The sequence below is a fragment of the Mustela nivalis genome, assembly GCF_964662115.1.
Source record: "Mustela nivalis genome assembly, chromosome: 8".
NCBI lineage: Eukaryota > Metazoa > Chordata > Mammalia > Carnivora > Mustelidae > Mustela > Mustela nivalis.
In genome coordinates, this window is record NC_139027.1 from 71,532,536 (window position 1) to 71,553,268 (window position 20,733).

Genomic DNA, 20,733 nt, shown 5'->3' on the forward strand with positions numbered 1-20,733 from the left:
GGGGCTGTTTATTAACATGGAGATCAAAATACTTCACAGGCATGTCAAAAAGATTGCAGAAAGTGTACCTGGAGTAGCTGGTAAATATAGATGTGTAATAAATGATAACAGAAATGACTAGAGATGGCACTAGTTTGGGCTGAAACAAGATTCCTGAATTTCTCTGTGATATGCTCTTCCACTGCTGCATACTGTTCACCTTCCCTCAACCCTCAGACTGTCAAAGGCTCCACTTCCCCCTACACAACCCCAACACCCTCTCCTGTATTTGAAGATGAGGCTATAAAATATGAACTACCTTCCGAAATAATTTAGAAATGTTCTTTGGCTTTCTGTTCACAAAGAATGAAGAAAGAATTGAAAATGATAAATTATCACTCTAATAATTTGTAGTTCTCTTTGACAAAAGGATGGAGGGGAAGGAGGGAAGATATCCAGATAAGGGAACTCACAGCACATGAATTCACTAAAGGAGAGAAGTTTGCCTTTTAGGCAATATGAGGTGAGATATTACCATGAGTCGTGAACCAAACCTACTGGTAGCTGTAAGTGAACCTGGAAATCATTTTTGAAAGATATGGCCCCATTCGGATTTAAGCTCTGTCCTCTAGTACTTCCTCCATGACCTATCCTTCCCTGTGCAACCCTTTTACTTAACTCCTTTAAGTGTTCAAATTAACATCTTCTTTTTCTAGGTCTACCACCTCTTTCCTACTCCTCCTCGTTCCTGTACCTCCCAGAACTCCTTCCACTTGTAGGACAGAAGAGCAAAATAAATGACCAAGAACCAACATGTTCTATCACACAGACACACACACACCACCCTTATCTATATTCAACTGTAAAAATTGTGAATACTTAAGTTTACCAAGTGAATCACAAAAAATGCTATCATAGAACAAGAAGGCTCTTTTTTCTCACAAAATGTCTCCTTCCTCATAGGGGCTTATGAGAAGTCACCCACCACCACTGAGTTGACGAGCTCCAGATATCACCAGCCCCCCTCAGTGAGCTGGCTGCTGCTTATAATCACACCTTCTCTGTAAAACTTCCTTCCTGCTCTGCCCTCCAGGCTTTCCCCGCATCAAGAGCCTTTCTAGAGCTCTTCAGCTAAATCCCAGGCCAACAGACAGTGCTTCTGCCTCAGCCAATTTGAATGCATGCTGCCTGTGAGATTTCCTAAGACACTCTCAGCTGCTGCATTAATACTGCATGAGCCTTCCTCTGGAGGCCTAATAATAGCACGTTTCATCTGTGAGCCACTTTATAAACATTAAGTGATTAAGCCACCCTCTATCTTCTCAAGCTCTGGGCTTTGGCATAGTGGACTTCACTCTCCACCATCCTCAAGTTACTCCAGCTGGGAAAAAGAAAAAAGAAAAAAAAACAACAAAACCTGAAAGATATTTCCTGGATATTTTACATCAAGACATGAAGACCAAAGGCCTTGCAGTAACAACCCCTACTTGGGTAATAGTATGGGGTGGGGGGAGGATGTTACTTAAATCCATGTTCCTTTGAAAAGAGACTGAATTGAGGTTCTCATCTCCCAAAGCTAGATTAGTAGAGAGAAGAACTTGACTCCATGGTCTAGAGCATGGTCATTGAACTAGAGCACATGGCACCAAATCCAGACTGCCATCTATTTTTATAAATAAAGTTTTATTCAAAGACAGTCATGCTCATTCATTTGCTTGCTATCTATGGCTACTTTTGCACTGCATTATCAATTGAGCAGTTGTGATGGAAACCAAATGACCCACAAAGCCAAAAAATATTTACCATCTAGGCTTGTAAAAAATTTTTACTGAGCCCTGCAGAGTCTAAGGAACTTCAAGCTTATTCTTATCCTGTATATTCCCTAAGTATCTTTTTTTTTTTAAGATTTTATTTATTTATTTGACAGAGATCACAAGTAGGCAGAGAGGCAGGCAGAGAGAGAGACAGAGGGAAGCAGGCTCCCTGCTGAGCGGAGAGTGACTCGGGGCTCAAACCCAGGACCCGGGATCATGAGTTCAGCTGAAGGCAGAGGCTTTAACCCACTGAGCCACCCAGGCACCCGGCTAAATATCTTTAATCAATTCTCTTTCCCTTTCTGGGCTTCAGTTTGCACATCTATGGACTGAATAACCTCTAAACTAACCGAGCCATTGTTATTCTCTCATTGTTCTCTAAGTATTAGCATCTCATATGTTAGTTTTGACTCATTATTACAGCTGACTTGAGGGCAGGAATAGTTGTGTGTGTCTCATGACTCATTGTAGGCAGGAGGCTCTATGCTGAGCCCTAAATCCATCTGTGAAGTGTAACTGTACTGACTTGAATCATATAGCTTGTTTTTTGTTTGTTTGTTTGTTTACAGAGAGATCTCACAGAATGAAGTCTTGGAAGTGATAGAGGCAAATGTGTTCTCCAACCTGCCCAAATTACATGAAATGTAAGCAAGATCCTGTGGGGTTTGTTCATGGCCTTTGGCAATAGCCTTAAATTTTGTGTATATCCCTGGAAGGCCCTATCTCTGCTCAATCCTCTGATCTCTGAAATTCATTTTAAGAGGTGCCTGGGTGGCTCCATCAGTTGAGCGTTTGGCTCAGGACATGATCTTAGGATCCTGGGATGGAGGCCCCCATTGGGCTTCCAGCTCAGCAGGGAGTCTGCTTCTCCTTTTCCCTATGCCCCTTTCCCTGCTCATGCACTCACATGCTCTCTCACTCTATCTCTGTCTCAAATGAATAAATAAGGAAAAAAAGGGGCACCTGGGTGGCTCAGTGGTTTAAAGCCTCTGCCTTCAGGTCAGGTCATGATCCCAGGGTTCTGGGATCGAGCCCTGCATCGGGCTCTCTGCTCTGTGGGGAGCCTGTTTCCTCCTCTCTCTCTGCCTGCCTCTCTGCCTCCCTAGGATCCTCCCTTCTAGGATCCTAGGATTGAGTCCAGCATCAGGCTCCCTGCTCGGCAGGGAGCCTGCTTCTCCCTCTGCCTGCTCTGCCCGCTGCTTGTGCATGAGTGCTCTCTTTCTCTCTCTGTCTGTTAAATAGATAAATAAACTTAAAAAAAAAAAAAATCAAGGCCAGAAGAGACTGGAGACTATCTGGTCCCAATTTTTCCAGAGTATATTCTGTTCATCATCAAACACTCAGGAAATAATATATTGAGTGTTGTTTAAAAAAGGTAAATGATAGTATGGTCAAATAAGTTTGGGAAACACTGGGCAAATAAAGTTAGATTCACTTACTGTAGGAAAACTCAGAACCTATAATATGCAAATATATACTTAGAATCTCCAAGGAGGGTATTTTATTAAATATTCTCAACCAATATCACTGGAAAGGTTTCTTCTGTGGGGCATGTATTAGTATCTCACAACACTTCCCCGGAAATGGTTAGGAAAGCCACTGAACCACTTTCTTAACATTACAGACGAGGATGAAAGACACAGAGACGTTCCAAGACTTATCTAAAGTTACCCAGCCAAATCCACAACAGGCTAAGGACTTGAAAATAAATCCCAATTCTGGTATTGTTTTTAAACGTCTTTGTTAAGTTTGCCAAGTAGATGTACATATACACATTCACATTATTCATCCTATTTATTTAGAAATGACACACGGTTTGTCCATACTGGCAGCCCCTTCCCTTTTCCTTCCTTCTACCCACTCTGCCTCCCACCTGCATCGTTCCTCAGGGCCATTAAACCTCTGCAACTGATGCCTTCCCTCATTCTCCCCCTATCCTCCTGTTCCTTCCTTTCTTCTCTGTTTGGTCTCACCTTTTCCTAGCTGGAAAAAGAGAGTTGACCAGGATCTCAGACCCACAGGGCATGTCACAGAAATGAACCAAAGGGCAGCCAGCTCTCTGGGCAGGGTCAAGCAAGCATCCCCTCTGTTGTTCAGCGGGCCGTGGAGCTAATGGAACGGCTCTTTCATCTCTTCCCTGCACGGAGAGGTGCTCACCCCCATGTAGCACTGACTGTACTTAAAATAATTAATTACCTGGTACTTGGATCTGGGTAGCTACAGGTTACTGCGATATAAAAGCTAATGAAACAGGGAGGAAGTAATTAACACAGAGCACCTCTGCAAATATACATTGATCCAGCAAGATGAGGAAAGGGCAGTCTCTCTCTGCTGGCATCCAAATGTGAACATGCTCACCTCCCAGACTATTGACCAGGACACAGCCAAAGCCAACAAAAGCAGAAGTCCCCACTTCTCAGGAGCTGTGAGAGTAGCCTCAGTCTACAGCAAACAGGGAATCATCAGCACATTCCCAGCTACTGTCTGCTGCAGTTTCTTGGTTAAAATCAGCGATGTCCACTGCTTTTCACCTGATCTGTGTTTTCCTTTGCCTCTTTACTTTTTCCCTAATCTCCTTTGCCCTTCACCCTCCCTTCCATCTTCTTTTCGCCTTCTTTTGTTGTTTTCCATCTCCTGCTCTCTTGTCTCCAGATCAGACAAAATCTCTTTTCCCATGCTAGTCTCATTACTGCCCTCTTAGTCGCCGCAGAGGAAACAAGAGGGTTTCTAAAAAACACTTACCAGTTATGGATGCAGTGTGCTGGTGAAAAGGACGCCCTCAACCAGTGCTTTGTTAGGCTATTACTAACAGGTACCAAGAGAACATTAGTTCTGAGAGCCAAGTGGGTTAATATTCAGTTTGCACAGTCTCAACTCTTCATTGAAATGACGGATGGAGGGGCACCTGGGTGGTTCAGTGCGTTAAGCCTCTGCCTTCAGCTCCGGTCATGATCTCAGGGTCCTGGGATGGAGCCCCACATCAGGCTCTCTGCTCAGCGGGGTGCCTGCTTCTCCCTCTCTGCCTCGCTGCCTATTCGTGATCTCTGTCTGTCAAATATATAAATAAAATCTTTTAAAAAAGAAGAAAAAAAGAAATGACAGATGAATAGAGGGATGGGTAGGTGAATGGATAAACCCTTTGCATAACATGAAAAATACGACAGCAATCCTCAGTGTTGACTTCATGTACACGTTCTTTACTGTTTTGCAGTAGAATTGAAAAGGCCAACAATCTGCTATACATCGACCCAGATGCCTTCCAGAGCCTTCCCAACCTCCGATATTTGTAAGAACTCTTATACTCTGGTGCCCCCTCTATAAACAAATTGTGTATTCCTGTTTTAGCAAAACATCCACCTGCTACTCAGGGGAGCAACTGTTTTTTTTTTTTTTTTTAAATAGGTGTGGGTTAACGTAGAAGAAGGGAGACACTTGCGGGTGGGTTTTATTTAACTTTAATAAGTGAGTTCTACTATTATAACTGCATTTTTGTTTTCACTTACTAAAACAGACATCATAAGGCATGTCACTTGCATAAATGGAATTGTCACATGGACTTCTTGCAGAACTCAGTCATAATTTAGTGTTAATAAGATGCAGCCAGAATTTGTGCTAGCATTTAGCTTGTGACCTTGACCTCAAAGACATCTCATTTGTTCTGCATATACACATTTTTTCTTTGATACATTATGGTGCTTTATTTTGTAAGTTCTAGTTAATAATAGACATGGTATTTTATCAGCAGAGAGATTCCTAGTGTTTGAGCTCCATCCTTTGAGCCTGCCACATTAACAAAAACACGGTTTCTTCCATTCAAATGGCTTCCAAAACAGCTGAGTGCTTGAAAGACTCCAGAGTGCTAGGATAGAAACCCATAAAACACCACGTAAGAACTTGGGCTAGAAGTCACACTAAGCCCATTTACTAGCTACTTATCACAGGCTAGAACTTAATCTCTCGCAGCTTTTTCCCTGTCACAAGAATGGAAATAATAATGATAGATGCATATCAGTTACCTATTAACATAGTAATGTATAACCACCACCACCCCCAAAAAAGAGTTTTAAAGCAACATCTCTTTATTATCTCTCATCTATGAGTTGATCCATGGAGTGGGTCTGCTGACCTGGACTGTTTGCCTGACCTCAGCTAAGCTCACTTAAAGGTAACTACATTGGGGCACCTAGGTGGCTCAGTGGGTTAAAGCCTCTGCCTTCAGCTCCTGGGGTCCAGGGATCGAGCCCCGCATCGGGCTCTCTGCTCAGCGGAGAGCCTGCTTACCCACCCCCCTGCCTGCCTGTGATCTCTGTCGAATCAATAAATAAAATCTTCAAAAAAAAAAAAAAAAAAAAGTAACTGCATGTAGGTGGCAGGTCAGCTGGGGACTGGCTGCTGTGGACTATCCCAGGTGAGAGGACAGGTCTCCACCAAGTTGTGCTCATTTCCAGCAGGCTAACATAGGCTTGCTCTGATGGCAGTCCTGGGGGTTCCAACACAGACAGCTCAAACTTGCAAGCCTCTTGAGACCCACACCCTGAATTAGCACACTGTCTCTTCTGGAATATTTTATTAGCCAAAGGAACTCATGGGGCCAGCCTTGATTCAAGAGGTAAAGAAGCACATTCCCTTTTTTTTAATGGGAAAAGCTGCAAAGTCACAAAATAAGGTGTGTAGATACAAAGAAGCACAGGGCATTGAGGCCAACTTTGCAACCAGTTTAAAGTATGTAAGAAGTTCTACCCACTGCCTGTCACACGGTAAATGCTCATATTAGTACTAGTTGCTAGTGATACTCTGACCCTAAATTTTGATCCATGATAACTGGAGTTAGTAGATCCAATGAGCAACACTTGGCTGTCGTATACCTCAGCTCTGATGGACTAAGGGAATGAAAGATTGATTTAACGGAATAGAATCTATAGGACATGGAATTTCCTCTCCCTGACAGCTGCTGAGAAGGGATCTGAGAAAGAGTCAAGGTTGCTCACTCCTGAGTTAAAGTCAGAGGCAGGACCAGCTTCACTGGCATGCTGTCCATGCAGTCATGCAGGGCTCCATCCCCAAAGCACCCCTCACCCAGAGGGCCTCCCATTAGGTGTGATTCCTTGCTGCCACTGTTCTGAAATGCTTAAACTTTTTTTTTGTTTTAAATACAAAGGGTCCTGTGTTTTCTTTTTGCACTGTGCCCCACAAATGCAGCCTCTCAGGCTCTGAAGTCAGGGTGACGACCTCTTCTCGTTTCAGACCTGGGAGTCTTGGCTCCCTAAATGCACTTTGCTATACTGTCTGCAGAAACTAACCTGTATTAGGCATATAACAGTTGAGGAAATATAGGTTAACAGAGAAGGCATGGGCCTAGAATTTTAAAAACTGACGTCTGACTTCATCCTCACCCCACCATGTACTCTTGGGCCAATTGGACTTCTGAGTGCACTTGTATAGGACCCTCAAGTGAAATTTATATGTGAAAATATTATACAAACCAGGAAGTGTTCAAAAACACTAATAAATGTACTGAGTATTTTGTAGGATGATTATTTCTGACCAACTCAAGTCTAACAGTCCACTCTAAGGAAAAGTTCACTAAGGGCTGAACAAGAGTTATGGTGGCCACTGAGAACTTCAGCTTGAGAAATGCCTTTACATTTCATGGAACAAGATAGAAAAGAAAAAAAAAAAAACTATATATGATGGCAGAAGGACCTGATTTCGGTGGGATACTGATATTTATTAGGTAGATAGCAAAGTACCTTCTTGAAGCTTCAGTTTCCTTATCTGTAAATAGGGTGGGTTGTGAAAAATAATTAATATTATACCTGTGAAAAACATCTTGCAAGTTGTTTCTCAGTATACAAACTATAACTATACAAACAGCAGTGCCTGAGTGGCACAGCTGGTTAAGCAACTGACTCTTGATTTTGGCTCAAGTCATGATTTCAGGATTGTGAGTTCAAGTCCTGCATTGGACTCTGCACTGGGCATTGGAGCCTGTTTAAGATTCTCTCTCTCCCTCTGCCTGTCTCCCTTTCCACTCACATGCACATGCTTTCTCTCAAAAAGAAAAAAAAATTACACAAACATAAAATTATTAGTGCCTGTTACCCAGTTGGCTTATTTCATTCCTTCTTTTTCTTCTTTCCCTCCCAAATGCCATCTTCCCTTCTTTCTCTCCCTTTCCTTTAAGAAAAAGTCTGAGCGGAATATGGCGGCCACAGAGCCTTCAACAACAGAATAAAATCACATTAGGACATGCAAAGGAATCCACAGGAGAACTGCCACACACATGCATGTAATGAAGAGCATTCCTGTAGAGGATAGGTCCAAAAAGAAAACCACCCCTTCACATGTCTATTCCATAATGCTTGATAATAACAGCATGAATAGTAGCCAGAATGGTGGGCTGGAAGCAGGGGAATAAGGGATGAGGAATCAAAACAAAGTTTGAAATCAAGAGATCCAGAATTAGACTCAATATTGGCCTATACTTTATGGTCAACACCATTCGCTCTTATAAATAAGGACCCTCAGCCCTTCCTCTAGGGGGTGAGAGCTAGGGAGGAACTTAGGAGGATGTGGGCATGGAAGGCACAGCCCCAGTAGGAAGGAATGTGAACTTAGACAAAAAAGAGGGGCCAGGCTATTACTGTGATTCTGGAAGAAGCTAAAATCTATGCCATCAGTCATCAAATCCAGCACTCCCCACCCCATGTCCTTTCCTCACTTTGAGATGTTGAGTGGTCTGCACTCCCACCTGGCTCCCCCATCAAGTCCAGACAAAGCTGTAGGTGACTGATTCCAGCCACATCATTTATAAGAGCAGGTTATTGTTCTCAGACCATTTGAGAAAAGAACTTGTCAGCAGTTTGGACAACAACAAGTCATTGTCAAAGTAGCCTCCTTGATTACTCTGAGAAAAATATTTACGTAATTCTACAGTGAGTAAAATTCTTTCACATCCACTGCCATGCATCAAGAAAGTAAGAAGTTAAGAAGAAGAGTGATCCATCTTAAATCTTTTGACTTTATTGCTAAAGGTGAGCTATTACCAGCTGCGCATAGTTCCTTCAGATGTGGTACATGATGACCCTGGGAATCCCAGAAACTCTGCACTCCAAAAGCACTTCTACCAGTAATACTTCTATTTGGGGCTCAGCCTGTGGCCCTTTGAAAAATTTTCAATTCTGATAAGGGATCTAAATTAGGTGGACCTCGAATCTCAAAGAGTCCATAATGGAAACAAAGCCCAGTTGAGCCTCCTTCTCCTTCCATGCTTATTTGTGTCTGAGCAGCAGTCACAACGGCCTCACAATCCAGTAGCCAGGTAGAGGTAGATGGCAACGATTTCAGATACTCTTTGGGATGATGAACTACTTGCTTCAAGGCGAAGAAGAAACACAAAATGGATGAAAGAATCCAGAAGGGACCAGTAGGATTGAACACTTGTTTATTTCCTGAAGCCGGGATAAATGTTTATCATCACAGCCACCAAAGCAGGAAATTACAAGGGGTTAGAGGTAAGTTTCCATTTGACTGGAACATACTAATTCTCACACACACACACACACTTGGAAATGCTGTTTTGGAAATTTTCAGCATTGATTCCATTTCATGATGATCATTTGATGGCACAGAATTCAAGACAACTGGAAATCAACGTTCTTCATCACTGCCTTCATACTTCACTGAGGAACCTAAAGTGGTTAGGGAAAAAAAAAAACCTCATGAATAAAGAAAGGTACTTTGACTAGAAGAATATACATCACAGGATTCATCTGGGTGCATTTTTTAAGTCAATATTGTATTTGCAGACAATATTTCTTTCTTTACTGCTCTGCCTTCCTGGAGCTGACCTTTTGTATATGAAAGATTATCTATTGATCTGTAAATAAGGTTTACACAATATTTTCTTGCCTTTGCATCCTGTCAATGTAATTCCCAGGCAGCTGGGTGTTGCTCTTTACTTCTCAATAAACCCTAATTCCATCTTAGCAAACCCTCCTCACAGCTGGGGAGGGCCGCTCCCCAACTGACAACCATCTTTTCCTCACGTGCAGGCTTGTTAGACCCTCCTTAGGATCCCTGTTAGCAGTAGCCACACCATCTGCTTTCTCCAGCCAGGACTAATTCCAAGAGAGTCTTCGCTGGGACTCACCCAAGCAATTCTGGCTGTTTCCTCCCCATCCCTCCCCTAAGTCCCTCACTCTCTGGTCTGTATTCCTCTTTCATTTCCTTTAATAGGAGTAATGAAAGTAGCTTCTCAGATTATAAAAGCTGAACCAAATGTTGGACATCTCAAAGGACAGATGCTAGGGACTCAGGAAGCCACACAGAGTAGAGCCACCTGTCTGAGCTCAGGTGTTGGCTCCCACTCTTCTTGGTTGTGTGACCTTTTGGTAATAGCTTTACTTCTCTAAGTCTCAGTTTTCCTTTCTATAAACCAGGAATAACATTACCTGCACCTCTGTTTTGTATGAAAGAAGTTACTGAAAACAATGACTAACGCTTAGAAAATTCTCAGTAAGTGTTAACAATTCTTATTAAACTCTTGACCCTGTCACTTACTAGCTAGGAAAGCTCACAGAGGAGACTTCATCTCTCTGTACCACAGTTCTCCCCTATGCTTAATAAAAACAAAGTGATACCTACCTTTTCAGATAGTTGCAAGGATTAATTTGCTGAGGATGGTGACAGTAGTGGTGATGGTGAATATTTTCCCACTCCGGTATCCCTAAAGTTTTTGGAAGCATTTTTAACTTTTCTTTTGGAGAGAATCCACTGACCAGCATTCAAATGTGGAAATACATCACTTGTGCTTCTCAAAGGAATAAGGCATCCTTCTTACTGAACTCCTCACATATCCAGAAAGGTCCTTCCAAACAAGCAAAACTGCATTATCCTTCAGAGTTCTAATGGAGAGCTCTTGACCTCTCCTTTTATTGTTTATTTTCAATACTCATTGTCCACAATATCTCTTGCCGTCTCCACAAAAACTAATTCCAGTTCTTCACATCACAGCTGGTTAGATAATGCGTCCCACTTTTATGCTGATTCACAGTTTAACACTTTTCCTCATTCTTTATTGCCTTTGAGCCTCCCAGCAATCCAAGAAGTGGGCAAGGTAGAAGTCCATGCATTTGCAGCAGTACGCTGGCCTTGCCTGTAGTCCCTGAGTACGTGGCTCTCCTCACAGGAATGTGCAATGGCCCTACAAATTGGAGTATTCTGGGTGTACAGCAAAGGCTGGCTGACTGTCCTGATGACCATATGAATGTTCATTTTTAGAAGTTATGACAGCCATGTACATAGTAGAAAGGACTGGTGTCTGCCCTTTTCTCCTCTATCATTTTGGATGCCAATTGGCCAATAAATAAGAACTCATTCATTCAGTCTTTCAACAATCATGTATTGGGGTCCTACTATAGTCTAGGCTTTGTAGTAGTTATTGGATATACAAAAGATGCCAAGACAGATGAAGCCTCTGCGCTTGTGGAACTTACATTCTAGCTGAAGAGATAATGTTCAATAACATCAGGTGGTGTTCGTGGTATAAAGAAAGATAAAGTAGGACAAGTAGGGAATAATATTTTAAAAAGGTGGTGGTTGAGAAAGGATGGAGGAGATGGCCTTGTGAGAGAGATAGGAGACATCTATGGACAGATCTCAAGGAGCTCAGTCTTTTGTGGAGAAAAGGCTAGCTAGCACCCATTAACTCCTGGCAATAACACATCTATCTGTAGAGCTGTGTGGTCCTTGTCATAAACAAGAGGACTGACCCCATGCTTCAGGCTGGAGGAGTCAGGGGAAGTGTCATGTGGGTAGGCAGCACTTAGCTGCAACCTAAGGGGTAAATAAAATTTGGAAAGATAGAAAAGAAGGAATTTCCTGTGGGGCGGGGGGGGAAGAGATGAGCAAATACATAGAAGGTAAAAGGATCATGGAACAGGCAGAGGAGGGGGAGAAACTGAGTCCCAGCTAAAAACAAGACACACACTGAAGAGTAGGAATGCATTAGGATAGACTGGGTTTGGTAAGATTAAAGAAATTAAGGCAGGGGAGTTCAGTCCTACTACCATAGTAAAGAGTAAGCTGTAAGAGATTTTAAGCAGCACAGTGATGAGATGACAAGGGTTTGAACTGTACGTTGACCAGGAGCAGAGTACAGACATACACTAAAGGAAGACCTGCTAAGAGGCAACTGCTATAATCCAAGGGTACAATAATGATGGCATCTGGAGGCCTGGGGAGGCATGGTTCAACTGGGGACAGATTTCCAAAGAAGAATCATTGGTATGTGATTTACCTCTAGGTGAGACATAGACCCAAGTGACTGCAATGATTTTTGCCCCTCACTTCCAGTAACCCCCAAAGCCTTCCTTCTCTCATGCCCCCTCTAAGCACCTCACGCATAGAACCATCCTCCAGGTGGGACCAGAAGTCCTTTTACACAGGGGCTGGTGCTTATTGGAAAGAAATTATTAGCTATCTCCCTGGCTGTCAGTGTTGTAAGGATCTAAGGATGTTGTCATGGCGACAAAAATGGGCACAATGGAAATTATACAATTGCTTCTTTTATCAGTTAGGTGTCTCACAGAGCCAACTACGCCTGCCATTGTCAATGCTAGGAAAATATGGTCAGATTTTCCTTCTGAAATGCTCAAGTTCAGGATGAGATTTCAGCCTGAGCCTGTCCGCTCAAGGAGGGCAAGAACCTCCGCTTTGCTGAGGGCCTGATCATTAAGGAGGTGATGCTTTCATACTGCTCACCTCCTTTCCTCATTCCTCTAGCCTGTTCACTGTGTCTTCTCCTACAAGAAGCCCAGGGATTTTCCCTCAGCAAGCTATTCCTTAATCCATCATGGTACATCAATATGTTCAGGGCTTGATGTTCTTCTTCCTAGAGGAATTTCTGTTTTTAAAAGAGAGGCATAGACAAGGCAATGTGAAACCCAAGGACTGATAATGATGGACTTCGGGTATGGAGGTTTCTGGAGAGAGAGCTAAGTCCCAAAGGATCCACTCTAATAGCACCTAGGCAACCATACTTAACCCATGTGCAGAGTCTCTGAATTGTTTTTTTCATAGGATAGAGCTTCTCATGAAGTAGTTGTGTCCTCACCTCATTTTTTTTTTAAAAGATTTTATTTATTTGACGGGGAGAGAGAGACAGTGAGAGAGGGAGCACAGCAGGGGGAGTGGAAGAAGAAGAAGCAGGCTTCCTACTGAGCAGAGAGCCCGATGTGGGGCTCAATCCCAGGACCCTGGGATCATGACCTGAGCCGAAGGCAGATGCTTAACGACTGAGCCACCCAGGCACCCCTCGCCCCATTAATTTTTAAATAAGCCATGTCGGTCATCACCAGAAGTCAAATGTACAGACAAGTGCAGCGAGGGGCCGGAGACAAGTCTCAGAAGAGCTGTGTGAAGCTCAGACTTGATTCCTTCCTCAGTGCTAGCACAGCTCCCACTTCTCCCAACAGTGATGGCTGATCCTTTTCGGGCTTAGTTTCTTTTCTTTTTTTTTTTCTTTTTTTTTTTTTAAGATTTTATCTATTTATTTGTCAGAGAGAAAGAGAGAGAGAGTTAGCACAGGCAGACAGAGTGGCAGGAGGAGGCAGAGAGAGAAGCAGGCTCCCTGCTGAGCAAGGAGCCCGATGTGGGACTCAATCCCAGGACACCAGAATCATGACCTGAGCCGAAGGCAGCCGTTTAACCAACTGAGCCATGCAGGTGTCCCTAGGGCTTAGTTTCTTCATCCACATAATGGACATAATATGCTTAATGAGGTAAATGAGAAGAGGAAACTGGACTACACATCCTCTAAGATCTCTTCTAACTCTCAAGTCTAAACTGTGATCTTCACAAATCTGGGGCTCCCAGTGATGGTGCTGTCCTCAGTTCTGTATATTTAGACCCAGCACGAAGCGCCTTGTACAGAAGGAGAAATGCTCTCTGCAAGATGGGAAAACACAGCTCCCTGCAGAACACTGTATTTCCCAGACCAGTCTCCTCTTCCCCAGGATGCATGTGGACCTTTCAAGTACTGAGATCCTCTGGGTACATTAAAAACTTAAAGCAGCTATAGATTTACTCTTAAATTAGGAACAGCAGAAACTCAACTCCTGGAACTAAAGGACAATCATAGGATCCATCCCAGTCACTTCAGTCCCACACACATGGGCACAGCCAGCCTCAGCAGACTCCGGCAAACACTGGAAGTGGGGCGGAGGCCTACAAGGCAGACTGTACTGGGCAATGCTGGAGCTGGCCTGGGAGGGCCAGATCCCCAGCAGGGGCTGCCTCAGGCACAGGCAGGAGGAGCGACAACTCCAATGGCAAACCCTAATGGCATCAGGCAAAGCGCCACTTCCATCCCCTGCCTTATCTTCCATCGCTGCAGTCAGTGTGGGGAGATTTAAAGGCTGTTTGTGTCTTTTGCAGACCCTTTTACATTTGCAGTTATCCCTGGGAGATGTCACAGATGCTTAAGAAATTAGAGCTAACACAGAATTCTCCCTAAGGTTTAGGGCAGCCCATGGAGACTAGGATGGGCAGAGGAGTCTGGGGAGGGCAGCAGGGGCAGGCTGGACGATGACAGAGGGAGGGCGACACAAGAGAATTCTAGTTACCAGATTCTGTGCTACTCCAAGGTGGGGACTAGGTTGTCTTCATAGCTAGATCCCCAGGTCTGGGCATTAAAAACAAAAACAAACAAACAAAAGAAAAAGAAGGCACTCAGCTCTGCATTTTCCCTTGTAGAGGATGTTGGCTGTTCAGCTCTCATGTGCCTGGTTCTCGCCTGCCTCTAATAGCTGTTGAAGGACACACTTTTCCTTTGTTGCCCTCATTTATCTCATCTACTTTCTCTTTCCCAATGTGTGTTCGTAGGCTGTCAGCTACAAACAAAGGCATGAGAATGTAGGCATGGTCTAGTGGAAAGGCCCCGCTGCTCCCACACTCTAGACATGCCCATCTGGGAAGATGGCTCCCCCAGGCATGGGTTACAGAAGGAACACAGCCCAGGGGACTCACCAGCCAGCAGATGAAGTGGCTCAGGACTAGGGAGCAATGAAGTGGCAGAAAATGCAAAGTAAGGGATTCATTTCTGGGCCCCCACAAGGCACGGGGTTTGCGCATAGTAGGCTCTTCATGAAAATGCAGGTCTGAGTTTGAACCTGTCTGTCTGGGTAGGGAAAGGGAAGGAGCTTTAGAGGAATATCTGAGGCATTACGGAGTATGAATGCCAAAGTGACAAATGCTCTAAGGAAGAATATCTTCATTGGTAGCAGACGAAAATGTTCTGTTGTGGTTTAATCATGAGTTTACTCATAGTGAACACCCTGCCCAAAAAAAAAAAAAAAAAAAATGCTGAGTTCAGGAGGTGAAGAGCTCCTCCCTCACCAGTTTGGGTTTCAAAGCTAGCAGTGCAAGGAAGAGAGCAAGATGTTTAGGGGGCTATGGGGAAGAAATCAGGTACCCCCCAACAAAGGTCACCCATTAAGGTTTCTCTGGACAAGGAACAAACCACAGGAGTCAAGTAGACACAGAGTCACTCGTCAGGACACCAAGAAGAGCCACAGAGCCAGGTTCCAGTCCTGTCAGTGGGAACTTGTAAGCAAGCAACTAGACCCCTCTGGGCCTCAACGCAATGAGGAGAGAAACCATGTTCCTCTCTCCTTCTAAAAGTTGTCATAAAGAAGGAAAGGCAGGGAGAAGACGAAACACGTAGGAGACTGCTTTTAAAGTTTAAAGCAGCAACAAGAGCAAGAACTGCTAACTCGAAGAGGTTCTGATGGATTATACGGGGGCGGGTAACAGGAATCCTAGCATAGAAAGAAAGCATTTGCACTTGGTGTAAGTTGATACAGTCTTACAAAAGCGCTGAGAGATATTTTCTGATGACTCCATGTTATGGGTGGTTAATTTGAGGTTCATAGATGGTGACTGAATTGCCCAAACTCAGAAAATGGGATTAAGAAACAATCCTGGCACATGAAAAATAGGGAAATTAGTGTTTATTGAGCATCTATTCATCTCATCGTCCCATCTTCCCAAAATAGTATGTGTGTATCTTGCCCAATTTACAAATGAGGATTTTGAAACTCAGAGATTATGTACTTGACAGAATGGAAGCCAGAAATGTCTGACTCCAACCCAGTTCATCCCACTTTCTGGCACACCACAGCGGGGAAGGTGTAGAGCACAGATGAAGCCAACATAATGTACTCGGTGTTCTGAGTAAAACATTGACACCTTATTAATGTTTGCCATTTGGAACTTGTGATCATCTACTCAGGCTAAGTCAGAGTATACCTAAGAAATAGCTTCCTAAATAATTAATGTTAGAAATGAGTTGTGAGGAAGGGTGTGCAAACTGTTTAAAATATTAACTCTTTTGTGACTCCCCTATGTATTTTAAAAGTAACTGCTTGCCACAAATTGGTAGTTTGATTAAAGTTATTCTTACATTGGCATCCAAACAGATCCCAAAAGGTTGCCACTTGGCAATGCTCTATTGGCAGTGAATCTAACCTAGAGAGAACTTTAGGTTTTAAAAGTCCTTTATGTAGCCAATGTGCTATAATGGAAAGAACATCACAGGAAAAGCATAGGAGCCAGAGTGCTGAGTTCAGATGCCATCTCTTCCACTTTCTAGCAGACAAGCCAAGAAAACAGAGGCTTCAAAACTTTCAGTTACCCGAAAATGGAGCTAATACTACCTTTCTTCTAGAGTGTGGGCAGGACTAAAGGATTTCAATACAGGAGGGCCTTTAAAATGTTGCCTAACCCTTGCTAAGGTAATTGGTAAGTTTTAACTATGATTCTTTCTGGCTTGAGTCTAGAAATTTGAGTGATTTTTTTTTACACTACCTGTGAGCACTGTAAGATGAGAATCATAATCATGCTCATTTCAGAGACTCACTGCCAGGTCACATGTGATAACATACAATAGCTTTGTGAATCATATGTGCTACACAGGTATAAGGCAAGGGCTTTTCCAGTCTTCCCTTCATCAGAGAGGCCCGGGTCAGAACTGTGACGTATGTTACTTCATAGGTCTTCAGTTACTTCCCCAAGAGTAGTCCTCTGGTCTACTGTAACTGTAGCCAGCCTCTCACTTGGCCTGAGTCAGACACTGGTCACTACGTCCCCCCAAGCAGGAAACTGCTATGAAACTACCACACGGTCTACTTCAAGTTCCTTTCTCAACATACACGAGGCAGCCAGCACTGCCCACACTTGTTCATGGAGGGGCAGGGGAAGGGCATATTCACAATCATCCCCAGAAGCCCTTCTCCCAAGGTCTCTATACCAGTTTCCTGTTCAGTTTGCATGAGAGGTTAAGAACTATGTAACTGGAAGTTAGCATCTCTCATCCCTTGGTGTCTCAGGCAAAACCAACATGGATATTCTATTTCACCGAGATGTGCCCTAGCTAAGGATACAAAGGTATCCTACAGTGTGCTCAAAATTGAAAGCACAAAGAACATCAACAGCGACAGCTAGCTGCACAATTAGCCCATCAGAAACTTTTTAACATTCAGGCCTGTTTTGTCTATTATTTTTCTTCAGTTTAGTTCCCTTGATTCAATTTGCCACTAAAGCACATGATTTCTTTGTACCCACCCACGGTATCTTTAGAGGTTAATTGTTGGGCTGAGAGCATGAGTCTTATTACGTGGCAAACATATCTATACAGTTACAGAGGAGTTACTCTGAGTCTCTTACCTTCTTCAGATGCAAGTAGAAAGTGAGCCAAAGTTCACTTGACATAATGATCCCTACTTGGGTTCAGCTAACTTCCTAGAATGGCTTCTAGAACTCAGAGAAACATTTTGCTTACTAGTTACCAGCTTATCATAAAGGGATATAACTCAGGAAGAGCTAGATGGAAGAGATGCACACGTAGGGCAAGGTGTGGGGAAAAGATTCAGAGCTTCTGAGCCTGCCACTCTCCTCACATCTCCACCAACCTAGAACTTCTGCACAAGGAAACGGGACAAACATGAAATATTTGTTTATTATAAATTACAGTATCATGGCCCTCATGAAGAAACCCTCCCGGGCATTTAGTTGAACACATTTCCAGAGGTAAGGAATGGAGTGCTTAGCTATATAGTCCATTCATTCATCTGTGGGCAACCTTCATAATGAAGGACCATCAGTCATTATGCTAAACCTGATAATGTTAACAGCACCAACTTTATAGAGTCAGATAGAGGTGGATTTAATCTCTAGCTCTGCCCTCCTTATGTGTGGCTTTGTGAAAATTACTGGACCTCTATCAGCTGAGCCTCCTCAGCTCTGATATGAGGATGGTAATGATACCTGTCTCCGCAGGTAGAGAAGAGAAATAAATAAAACGATCAATGTTAAGTGCTTGGTGGTGCCCGGTGCATAGGAAATGTTCAATAAATGTTGACCATTATTATTATTAATCCTATACCTATCTAGAGCAACACAACACTAATCTATTACCATTTCCATCTGGCACCCCTTCAGAATTATAGGCTTTTCTTTCCAAGCAAAATATCCTACACATTGGACAATATGGTCTTGCTTCCTCACCCCATCCCAGAAAAAAATAAGGCAAGCATGCATCCCCAAATAACCTTATTTACAAAGTAGATACATATATGATTGCAGTATTAATGTATACATGACAAAATATATGAAAAAATATTTTAAAGCATGAAACCAAGATGAATATAGGTTTTTACGTCTTGTCTCATTATATAATATTTTATATGACACAAAAAGCCTATTTTGCTCCAAGTATAATAAAAATATTTTAGAGAAAGCAATGTCCTAGGATATGCTTCATTATTTTTTAATCCTTTGTTTTACACTGGAAAAGCAATTCACAGGTTGTATCAATACTAGATTTCAGGGGCTGTCAAAGCTGAAAACCAAGTATCACTAAAATAAGTAGATCTCAGAGAAGACAAGCCTACAGCAATACTCTGAGTCATCAGACTCAGTGGTTCAACCCTATACTTTCATGCTAATGTTTTTATTACATTCAGCTAGGAAATTTTCTTCCCTAATGTCAATCAGATGTTCTTACAAACTACCTACAAGGTATTGCATTTTTATATTTCCAGTGAATGTGTTCAAAACCCAATGAAAAAGCAAACAGGTGAGAAAGTTGTGTTTCCATATTTTTTAAAATGTATAATATGAGAATTTTAATGAAGACATGCATCATTTTCTGCAATAAATGAACTATTTCCATTCTTTTTTTTTCCCAGATGATCTCTACATAGCATAGATTTCTTTCAAATGCATTGTTTTCCCCCTCATTACTAATATATCATCTTTTCCTTAAAAAGACAAATCAAATGTGCCTAATTTTAAAAAATATCTGCTCTGTAGCATATTTCTGAAGTCATTTGTTATCACAGAAAATAACCAATTTGGATTGCTTGTATTTTTGTTAAAAATAGTCGACTAAGTCTTCAATTTTGTCAACTCTTTGCAGTAATTTTCCTTGAGATGACCCGCAAACCTCTAGGTGATAATACAATCAGGACCCAGAAAGTACACAGAATCAGACACACAAGAAAGTTGATTCAGGCACATTTATCAGAAGTAGCCAAAGGAAATTAGAGGAGGGACCAAGAAGAATCTGGGAAATGTAGCTAGAGCTTCCTGGTATTGCAAGAGGGTAAAAGGAGATTCGGGCAGCAGATATCAGACCAGTCCGCTCTGGCATCATGGAAGTCCCACAGTGACAACTCTTGACCCAGACGTGGAAATGGCATTTCAGTACCCAAGAGAACTGACAAAAACAAACAACCAAACAAACAAGACATGGTCTAGGTCCTAGGGGAACCAAGAAATCAGGAATGGTCTCAGTGCAACTGGAATACAAGGCTGGAGAAAGACCAAGAACAGTGCCTGAATATGGTGCTAAGGTGTCGTGTAAGGAGTATCAGGACAAAGGATCAGAGTCACAGAGACATCAACTAACACTCTTAAAACCACACATCTTAAGAAATGGTACAGGTTGGACTTGAACCCAGATCCTCTAGCATTGGAGATGCTAGTTTCAAAATCTTTGCTCTCTGCCCTAAGAAGAGGATCAGGGACTGATTATTAAGACAGGATATTAGGTCAAAACAGAATATGCGGCCACGTTAACAGGACTGAGCTATTTAAAATCCTGATGTTGGGCTCATATATTCTCCACCACTACCACCCATCCTGGATTACTAAGTCTATTTTCCATGGAGGCTGAGGGGAATTTAAGCTGAGTATAAGTTTAATGGATCCAGTTCTGAAGTTACAAGACAGGGGAGCAGGAAACCAGGCGCTCCACTATCTCTTGTAATTCCCTACACAAAGTCATTGCACAGAAAAACTGAGGCTCTGAAAAAGCAGCTAAACTACTCAGTATTATCCAGATGGTAAGAGGAAAGGCATTCAAGTCCAGGGTCCCTAATCGTAAGTACAAGTCCTTTTTCTTTGTACCACAGCTTCTTATACACTGCCATCTAACTCCAAGATTGTGGAATTCTACACCTAATCAATCCAGTACACGTTAGCTATCTGGCATCTTATATAGTGGTGAAGTATATAAAGATGCAAATTCTCAATTGGTAAGACTGCAGTAAATAGAAAGCTCCATAGAAGTGAACCCCAGGTAAGAAATCTTTTCATGTGTTAACCAAGCACAGTCTGCTCTCCTGCTTATCTGTTAGCAGATGACTATCTTCTCCCAGAGTGGTCAGGAGGAGAACACTAAATAATATAATTACATATGTAAAAAGAAAAAAAAAAAACTCAATTAGGTACAAACAAATTCCTTATCATGGTAAAACAACTAGAAAGTAGAAAAAGAAGTTCAAGTTCAAACACTCAGCTTTAGCTTCTAGGAAATGTGCAAAAATTAATAGACCCCTAACCTAAACCCATAATCAGTAGTATACCCTTCCTAACT

At 42.6% G+C, this 20,733-nt stretch overlaps 1 protein-coding gene across 2 annotated transcripts in view; it reads left to right on the plus strand.

Moving 5' to 3' along the window:
• The window catches only part of FSHR (follicle stimulating hormone receptor), a 160,183-nt gene that overhangs the window by 111,428 nt on the left and 28,022 nt on the right, over nt 1-20,733 (plus strand). The window contains exons 3-4 of one of the 2 annotated variants that reach the window (XM_082744333.1): nt 2,363-2,437; nt 5,005-5,079. In XM_082744333.1, coding sequence (XP_082600459.1) covers nt 2,363-2,437; nt 5,005-5,079 — 150 coding nt within the window. The remainder of the gene's footprint in view (nt 1-2,362; nt 2,438-5,004; nt 5,080-20,733) is intronic. The other variant, XM_082744334.1, reaches the window with a different exon arrangement.